Source organism: Austrofundulus limnaeus, unplaced genomic scaffold, assembly GCF_001266775.1.
Source record: "Austrofundulus limnaeus strain Quisiro unplaced genomic scaffold, Austrofundulus_limnaeus-1.0 Scaffold119, whole genome shotgun sequence".
Classification (NCBI taxonomy): domain Eukaryota; kingdom Metazoa; phylum Chordata; class Actinopteri; order Cyprinodontiformes; family Rivulidae; genus Austrofundulus; species Austrofundulus limnaeus.
The window spans coordinates 1,405,698-1,415,625 of record NW_013952521.1 but is presented as its reverse complement, the minus strand read 5'-3'; the positions used below and the strand labels follow the sequence as shown (position 1 = coordinate 1,415,625).

The following is a 9,928-nucleotide window of genomic DNA, read 5'->3' as shown; positions in this document are numbered from 1 at the left end:
TGCAGTAATGTGCAAATTTCCCCATGGTGGGATCAATAAAGTTTTATCTTATCTTATCTTATCTTATCTTATCTTATCTTATCTTATCTTATCTTATCTTAAAAAGCTAACAGACTAGCTGGATGTCAGAATATCTCAGTTTTAATTTAAAAGACAAAAAGAAGACAAAAATGAAGCTGAATAAAGTTATTTTGAAATTATAAAACCAAAAGTCTCCTGAATGAGCCAAACGTTCTGATAAACTGTACAAACAGCTAACTCAAAGTAAACAGAAGTGGTCAGATTGTAAAACATGTACGCAGGATGAATTCCGACCCTCCTGCTGTCAGAGGTCTCGTGGATCAGTTGGACCAGAGGGCAGCAGGAGGGTTCTTCAGAGACCCAGTCCTCACCTGGAAAATGTTGACGTGGATGAACGGCACAGAGAACATGGCTCTGCACACCAGCATGCAGAGCAGGGCGCCGTGCACGGACCTGAACCCGGACACGTTGATGAGCAGCCAGTACTGTGAGTACAGGCCCAGGACCACCATCAGGACTGTCCTGAGCCTCCAAACCAAACTACATCCATCAAGATGAGCTGAAAACCAGACAAATACAGCTGAGAGTCAGGTCACACTGTACAGACAGGACACAGGGTGGGAACCCGACCCGACTCACTGAGGGCAACCAGCGGGGTGACGACCGGCACAGCCAGGGGGGCCACGAACAGGTAGATGGTGCGAGGCAGGGAGGGGACCTTCCAGACACTGGAGTCTCCCAGTCCCATGACGTTGGTGTAGGCGTGGTGCATCTTAACGTGACCCGTGACTCCGGCGTGAGCCGAGAACGAGCCGCAGACCTGGGATCATCGACAGACGGAACCGGTGAACCCTCCTGCTGCCCTGGGGTCAAACAGAGGCGTTCATTTCTCCTCACCTCGATGAAGAAAACGGCCCAGAACTTCTTCAGGACCTTTGAGTCGCTCAGCGTCCCGTGGCTGGCCAGGTGCGTGCCTTTGACAGTGATGGCGGCGTGGGCGACCCCCATCAGAAGCATCCCCAACAGGAAGTGCGGCAGGTGGGAGGAGCTTAGCAGCAGGAAGGCTGCAGGACAACAGGAGGTGGATTTCAATCAAACTCACAACCTGATTCAAGATGGCCGCTCTATTTTATAGAAAATACAAAAACCAAGAGGTTTACAGATCCTGAGCTGTTACTTGGTGTGGTAGTAGCTGAGAGTAATCCTCTCTCAATTCAAGTAGAGGTCTCTGTACAGAGGGTGGGTTTTTGGCTTTGTGGGCGGAGTTTGTCCTAAACGTGATTGCCAGAGTTTGAAAAATGGGCGGAGTTTCTTGGGTGTGGGCGGGGTTTGTCTTAACCGTAATTGATCATTAACTTGTCTTGTAGGGCAAGTTAAAAGATGAAGTAATGTTAATCAAAAAACGTGTAAATAAAATTTATGGACCATAAACTTTGTGCAGCTTGCGCCTTCCTATCTGGAGTTTTGACTAAAACTAATATTTATTTTTTAAAATTTCGGCACTTTTTGGCTGTTACGAACAAAGTTAAACGTACCCCCCCCCCCAGCTGCCTCTTCAAACCCCACCCATAATATTCGATTTGACCAATCACTGCCTTCACAAACTCCTCCCACAAAAGTCAAACAGACCAATCATGTCTTTGACAAACTCCTCCCACATTGCAAGAGCCGCCCACTTAGTGACTGCACAGACCCCCTTTAAATTTTCATTAATTTTTTTTAATTTTGGGTAAAAATCTAGAACTGTTTTTTTATATTTGAGGTTCTGTTAAAGTTGTTTGTAGTGTCACTGTAGCACCTCACATCTGTCATTTAAGTCAATTTAAAGCTAATAATTAATCATTTCTAACTGATCAAATGAGCAGAAAAATCAGCTGAATCAGAATGCTGTTTTTATCAGACTCAATTTTCAGCCCAAAAACTTTCCTCACATCATTTCCTCGCATTCATAAATCAGACATGATGTTTTAGTCATTTTATTCAACAAACAACAAAAATGAGATTAAACTAGACATGGATTTTTACGATGTAAAAACAAGTGTGCATTGCCATGTAGCATGTCATTGCAACATGCCTTTGCCTGCAGCAGTGGACTTGCAGAATGAACTGTGACCAAGTTCAAATGTGTTTTCTATACCAATTTGTGCTTGTCAAGTCAGCAGGTGTTTGTAATTATGGTAAKTGYRTAASRATATGAAGTTTGTAGTGATTTTTTGTTAAAGTTGCTGTAGCTGGGTTTTGAACCCAGATCTCCCACATGAAAGCCCATAGAGTTAACCATGAGACCAGTGGAGCTGTGGCAGATGATACTGCCAAGGGTTGGTTTGTATGTGTGTAGAAAGAGGCCACATTGCCAATGCAATTGTTGACACAGAACTGCATAATACTGTATTACAACAACAGAATAATATTAGGAGAAGATTTTAGTAAAACATCAAAATACAATCATATTAGTATTGTATCACTGAACTACTGAGTTTAAATATGATTAAACTAGGGTTCAGTACTGAGTAGATACAGCAAGGGGCGGTATTGGACCAATACAAGGCTCCACTGACTGGCATTGTATAATTTTAAACATTAATATTTCAAAAAGTATAAGTTGCACAGGCACCAAAAGGCATAGCCATCATTTGGCACGGGAGCTTTACAGATATAAATTACAATGGCAGCTCTAGGACAAAGTATGCAGGAGGAGAAACGTGCCAAAGTGGAGATGACTTGGATGGGAAACGAATCACAATAGTGTTAAAGTGGGTTTTAGTTCCTCTGGCTGCCTGCAGTGAGCTCGTTAAAACTGGGCTCATATGATCCGTCTTGTATTTCAAAGCTGCCCACTTGAAGCTGATAATTCCCAAACTCCTTGCATCGACGTGTTGAACACGTCCTGTCTGAGCTCAGCACTTAAAGAAAACTGTAAATAATGAAAAAGCTGTTCTGCAAAACGAAATGTAGCCTCTTTCAGCTGTCTTATCATGAGTCAGCAAGTCACCTGAGGTGAACTGTATGAAACCTGGCACCATGAGTCAGCAGTTCTGAAAAAAAAATTTTATTAATAAAACATAAAACTACAACATGTCGAGATGTTTACGGTAACAGAGCAGCTACTGTCTGAAATTCTAACAAAATTTAGGATTTATTTATTTATTTATTTATTTATTTATTTATTTATTTAATTTAGTCCAGGGGTGTCAAACTCAGTCACACAAGGGGACCAAAATTCAAACCTTGGTTCGAGCTGAGGGACCGTTTCCGTCAGCATTTCTTGAAAAAAAAACCTGATTTTAAATGTTTTCAAACAAATTTTTCTTATAGAAATAGAAAATCCTTTTTTCCAAATGATATTTTATGTAGGGTTTAGAACATATACTCCAACAAATAAAAGGAAAAGAACATATAAACAGTATAAACTCGACTCAAAACTATTTACTTTATTGTTTCTTAGAATTACATTTTATTCCAGTAAATCAGGAAAAAGACGAAACCTTCAGTAAAACTCCAGTTATTTGTTTATAAAAATAGAAGAGAATTAAAGGTGACTGCTATGGAGAAAAGACTGCATCAAATAGAAACAAAAAGAAAAACAACTAAATTATTTTACATTTAAAATATTACCTTTGAGGCCGGATAAAACATTAGAGAGGGCCAGATTTGGCCTGCGGGCCTTGAGTTGGACGAGTGTTCTTCAGAGCCAGACTTTTATTTTCAAGAGTTTCTTTGAAAGTGGTCTCTATAAGTGTTTTAGGATCTCTTCACCAATAATATTCAGTTTTGTTGAACTTTGATCAAATTTTGACATTTGATTAAATGAAAAAAAAAAGAAAAAATAATGAAAAAAAAATAAAAAAAAGAACAAACTAAATAAAAAAGTGACAAAAAATCTGCTCAGTCACTTGTTACTTCAATGCAAGAACTGGACTCTGGACTATTTCACAGACTGATCAGAGATCGGTTCTTGACCAGGTTCTTGGTTAAGAGTCATGCTGACGGGATTATCCACATATTTCAGAGCAGAGGTGCCCAAAGAGGGGCCCACAGGCCCACACACTCATAGTGCTGACTTTATCTTTGAATTCTATTATTATTAAGACTAAACATGAAAAACAAGTGACCACGTGTAAATTTACACACTTTAGAAGACCATAAATAATCAGATTTGATCAATTTACGAAACGTCCCATGACCACCCCGCTCTCTGACATTTCTGTTCCAGTGTTGTATAAAGTACCTCAAAGTGATACTTGAGTAAAAGTACAAGTATCTTATCATAAAAGTACATTGGTAAAAGTTAAAGTCTTCTCTAAAAATATTACTTGAGTAAATGTCTTAAAGTATCTGATATTTTTTGTACTAAAAATCAAAAATTTCTGACATAAAATCTACTTAAGCATTAAAAGTAAAAGTACTGAGTAAAAGTGAGCAGTTAGATTTTCCAAAATGACATTTATTAGGAGGTGATTTCTTCAAAAAATATATTTTCTAACAGCGTGCAGCTGTGATGGGTTGTGTACACGCTAATATAGTATCAGAATGGTATATATTTATACTTCTCATCCAAACACAATTAAACTCACTCTATCCAGGAGACAATTTGTCAGGATAGTATTTTTTTAAGTAATAACTACTAATAAAATAGGATTAATGACTTTCTACTTCTTACCTTTTTAAAAAAAATGTAGTGAGTAGAAAGTACAGATAATTGTGTAAAAATGTAATAAGTAAAAAGTACGCTGAAAAATACCCAAAAAATCTACTTTAGTACAGTAACGAAGTATTTGTACTTAGTTAGTTTACAACTCGGTTCTGTTCTACAGAGTAAAAAAGGTTCATTCAGGAAGTCGTTTATCTTCCCTCTCTGGAGAAAAGCGCAGCAGCAGCAGGATTGTTGGTTCTGGGAGGAATTTACTTTATATCTGAACTGATAACATTTCTGTTGAAAAGTTCATCTCAGCAGAAAAGAGAGTGAAAAGCTGTGAAACAATCCTCAGAACATAGAATAATCCTTGAAATGAGAGCGGTTTGTTCTCACCAGGAGGCAGGCTGAGGAAGGCTGCTCCCAGGATGCTGCAGTCCAGCCCCCTCCTCTCCCACCAGCTGCTCTCCTTCATCACCTTCTGCACCATCCTGGTCAGCTCCATCATCAGGGTCTCCCGCTCCTCGGCCTCCCCGGCCCTCGGCCCTCCGTCCTCCCGGCTCTGATCCGGTGAACCCTGCATGCCGAGCAGCAGCCTGAACAGAGTCCACAGGGGGAAAGTCAACACTCAGCCCGGCCCCTTCCTCCTCCTCCTCTTCCTCATCTCTTCCCTCCTTCTTTTAACCTGGAGCTTATTGACCCGTACAGTAAATGATTCAAAACCGATCTATGAAAAACTGCGTCTGCCCTTCTCAGAGGCGACTCTGCCTCCTCTCCGGTGTCTCATACATTCTGCATTAGCCCCCATGTGACCTCCCCCACCCCCCCCACCCTTCTACCTTTTCAAATATCCAGGGAGAAGACGGAGAAAGCTGCCTCTGAGGTCCACCCCAGGCCGAGGTTCTGCAGGTGTTTTCACGGTTCGCTGTGTTTGTGTGTCGACGCATGTGAGTGTAAACGTGAGCTGCGTGCACGGATCTGGTGTCAGGTCCTCTGTAGGGAGGCCCGAGTGCAAAGATACCCTGAGTGGTTTTTTTTAACTCAACAGGACGGCAGATTCTGCAGAGAGGGAAAACACGAGGAGCAGGCTCTGCTTTCTGTCCACACAGGCCGAGCAGGGTCAGCAGTGTGGAGGAGAAGAAGTGACTTTTTATTTTGCTTGTTTTACAAACACAACGTTAGGAAAACAGAATACGGTGATTTGCAAATCCTTTTCAACCTATATTCAATTGATTTGTAGGAAAAAATATGTGGTGTTCAAAATGGTATGTCCAAATAAACAGGAATCCAACTGGAACTAGACATGGGTTTTTACGATGTAAAAACAAGTGTGCATTGCCATGCAGCATGGCTTTGCCTGCAGCAGTGCACTTGCAGAATGAGCTGTGACCAAGTTCAAATGTGTTTTTTATACCAGCTTGTGCCTGTCAAGTCAGCAGGTATTTGTAATGAGGGTAATTGTGTGACAATATGAAGTTTGTAGAGATTTTCTGTTAAAGTTGCTTTAGCTGGGTTTTGAACCCTGTTCTTCTACATGAAAGTCCATGGCATTGAGCATTAAACCATTGGAGCTGTGGCAGAGGGGATTGCCAGGGGTTGGTTTGTATGTGTGCAGAAAGAGGCCACATTGCCAATACAATTATTGACACCAAACTGCATAATATTACAACAATAGAGCAGTATTAAGACAACATTATAGTAAAACATCAAAATACAATCATATTAGTATTGTAAACACTGAACTATTGAGATCAAATATTATTAAACTATGGTTCAGTACTGAGTAGATACAGCAGGGGGCAGTATTGGACCAATACAAGGCTCTATTGACTCCCATTATAAATTATTAAACATTAATATTTCAAAAACTAAAAGTTGTACAGGCACCAAAAGGCATAGCCATCATTTGGCACAGGAGCTTTACAGATATAAAGCCTGGGACTGAAAATATGGATGGAGGACAACAGAGCTGCTTCATGGAAGAAGAACCTCAGCTTAGCCTGCTAGCTTTAGCTCTAGCGCCGACGCTATATTGCCTTTTATGTATTAGCTCAGTGCTAGCGTGACAAACAAGCTAAACTGAGGTCCTCCATCCTTATTTTCATTTGCAGCTGAGTCATTTTTGTGTTCCCCTCTGTCATGTGGATGGAGGACCTCAGTGACGAGAGGAGAATGTGTAGCGCTGAGCTAATACATATATTTGGTGATAGCATCGAGGCTAATGCTAAAGCTAACAGGCTAAGCTGAGGTTCTTCTATGTTCTGTTTTTCTGAGAAACTGTCATATTTTAACTCAATAAACATCACATTGTTTTTACTAAATAATGTTAAAATTAAAAGCAAAGAACACAGTGACATAGTCCGACCTTTTTAAAGACTTATACCTGGTTTATAAATGATTAAAAGTCGCGTTGGCGCTAATTTCTGTAAAACTTTACAGGTTTTTATGAAACACTGATGAGATCTTAGAATTCAGAGCTTCTAATTAAAATGAATAAATATGGAAATTCATTCAACCAGATTTAAATTTACCCTCCTTACATTTATCTCTGGAACTAAAAATGTTATAGATATTTTTACTGAACAAGTCCAGAGGTTTGTAGAGTGAAGCAGATTAGACTTACCTTTCTGAGATCCAGTCCCGGAGGCCTCAGGTTCCTTTAAAGCTTTAGAACTTTAAAATCAACCAGTTTATGTACCGTTGATCCTGAAGTCCTGAACTATGAATCAAAATTCTGCAACCAAAGTTTACGAAATGTTTCCTTTGCGCTTCAGACTGTGACAACTTAACACAAAAGCTCTTTAAAGTATGAGAAATAAACTTGTGTACATGTACACGTTTCAGCGAGTTGGCGAATTATTTGTAAAAGTCAGTGTGCCACCAGAATAAAGTCACCTCCTCAACTAAAATGATTGAACAAATGCTTTTGTCGTCACTCAACAACTGAAAATATAAAGTTTTAAAAAGAAACTGAGTGGATATTTGTGAGGTGATGACTAATCTTAAAAAGATGAGTGGAAAATGTTGAACCGACAAAACATTTTTAATACTGAGACAATATGAGGATAATTAATCTGAGATATGTCATGGTGTACCTCAGGGCTGTGTACTGGGCTCTCTACTGTTTGAACTCTCACGGCTCCGTTCATTCATCAAGCAGAGAATGCCAAATTATGTTTCTTTACCCCTCAGCTTTACTAAATGACTTCAAATGAACCAGATTGAACATCATAAAGAATACAATCACTTGGTGAAACTTGCTAAACTTTGCCACCAGATGGTGCTGTTTCCCGAAACTCTAACTTTAATTAGTGGTCGACATGACTGCTTCTTGGCCCACAACATGATACGGTTCAAATACACTTCTGAAGCTGCTCGTGCATTTATTAAACAGAAATGAAGGACAATAATAAAATATGAGTCAGAGCTCAGTGTCTTCAATGGCTTCTGGGTCCTCGATCGTGTCCAAACGTCTCTTACAGGCGTCCAACAGTTTTTTTCTGGGGCCCAAAGGGATGTGAATGCCGGTGAGGTCCTGTTCTGAACAAAGCAGCAGAGCCTCCAGGTCGATCTTCTCCCGACTGAGGATGGACAGGAACTCTCCGAGGCCCTGAGAGGCCAGGAAAGTCTCCAGAGGGTTGTTTTCAGGCTCCATGTCCTCGTCCAGCTCCACGTCCATCTCCTCCCAGGGCAGCTCCTGCAGGTTTCTTTCCTGCAGGCTGTAGGCGCTGCCGATGCTGTCCTCGTCGAAGCTGGGGGGGCGTCGGGGCAGCTGTCCCCGCAGGCGGACGTTAGGCGCTCGGCCCACGGGTTCGCTTCCCGCCACGCTCCCTTCGTTTCGCCCTCCCATCCCGAACATGCCAGCGGTCATGTAGTTCCTCCTGAACACCATGGTGCCGAGCCCGGGCCGGGTGAACAGAGAGTCCCGCCCAGAGTCGGCGCTGATCTCTGAGTACGCCGCTTCGTAGAGACCCGGGTCGCTCATGGCACGGGAGACGGACTCGACGTCGTCGTCGTTTTCTCGGGGGAACATGTCCCGGATGTTGAGACGGGTCCGCTCCTTGGGGTTGGCGTAGGTGCCTTGTTTGAGGAACATGACGTCGTTCCCCAGCTGCAGTCCGGACAGCGAGCGCACGCTCCTCCTCCCGTCCTCGTAGATCTTAAACGTTCCATCAACCTGCTTCTTCTTCTCCAGCTTCTTCTGGATCTTGGCTTTGCCCTTCGCTGTCGAGTGCAGGGTGGCCTGAAGAGGAACGTCTACATTTAGAAACTTTCAATGTGTGATGAATCTACAACTGAGTATTATAGGGCCCCACGATGAGATTTTTTTTATTTATTCTGAGATTAAAGTTGTAATATTACGACTTGTGACAATGATAATAATAATAATATTTTATACACACACACACACATATATATAATATATATAATTATATACAGTATGTATATATAAAATATGAAAATAACATATATTGTCATGTTTTGACTTTGTTTGCATGATACTGACTTTATTCACATACTGACTTTATCCTCATAATACTAACTTTATTCTCATTATGATTCTTTTCTCATATTTTGACTTTATTCTCCTAATACTGACTATTCTCATACGACCCATTCTCATAAAACCATGACTTTGTCATAATACTGACAGTATTCACATAATACTGACTTTATTCTCATAATACGGATTTATTTTCTCATGACTTTATTCCCATAATACTGACTTCATTCTCGTTATACTATGATTTTATTCTCCTAATACTGACTTTATTCTCATACCTTGACTTTATTCTCATACTGACTTTATTCTCATAATGCTGTGACTTTATTTTCACACTGACTATTCTCATGATTCTATTCTCATATTTTGACTTTATTCCCATAATACTGATGTTATTCTCATAAGATGTTCTCATAATACTGACTTCATTCTCATAATACTATGATTTTATTCTCCTAATACTGACTTTATTCTCATATTGTCTTATTTTCCTTGTACTGTGACTTTATTCTCATTATACCGACTTTATTCTCATATTGTCTTTATTTTCCTTGTACTGTGACTTTATTCTCATTATACCGATTTTATTCTCCTAAAACTGACTTTATTCTCATACAGACTTTATTCTCAATATTGTCTTTATTCTCCTTCTACTGTGACTTTATTCTCATAATACTGACTTTATTCCCATAATACTGACTTTATTCCCACAATACTATGATTTTATTCTCATAATACTGACTTTATTCCCATAATACTGACTTTATTCC

At 40.3% G+C, this 9,928-nt stretch overlaps 2 protein-coding genes across 2 annotated transcripts in view; both read right to left on the bottom strand.

Annotated features, from left to right (window-relative positions):
• The window catches only part of fads6 (fatty acid desaturase 6), a 6,790-nt gene extending 1,116 nt beyond the window's left edge, over window positions 1–5,674 (bottom strand). Inside the window, exons 1-5 of the mRNA XM_014014856.1 lie at window positions 5,494–5,674; window positions 5,051–5,250; window positions 919–1,085; window positions 661–841; window positions 393–580 (exon numbers count right to left, since the gene is read on the bottom strand). Of these exons, the coding sequence (XP_013870310.1) occupies window positions 393–580; window positions 661–841; window positions 919–1,085; window positions 5,051–5,237 (723 nt within the window). The 5' untranslated portion in view covers window positions 5,238–5,250; window positions 5,494–5,674. The remainder of the gene's footprint in view (window positions 1–392; window positions 581–660; window positions 842–918; window positions 1,086–5,050; window positions 5,251–5,493) is intronic.
• Window positions 5,675–7,678: 2,004 nt separating this feature from the next.
• LOC106522018 (Usher syndrome type-1G protein homolog) overlaps window positions 7,679–9,928 on the bottom strand; it is a gene marked incomplete at its 5' end in the record, with an annotated part of 6,323 nt that continues 4,073 nt past the window's right edge. The window contains 1 exon segment of the mRNA XM_014014854.1: window positions 7,679–8,897. Within this exon segment, the coding sequence (XP_013870308.1) occupies window positions 8,076–8,897 (822 nt within the window).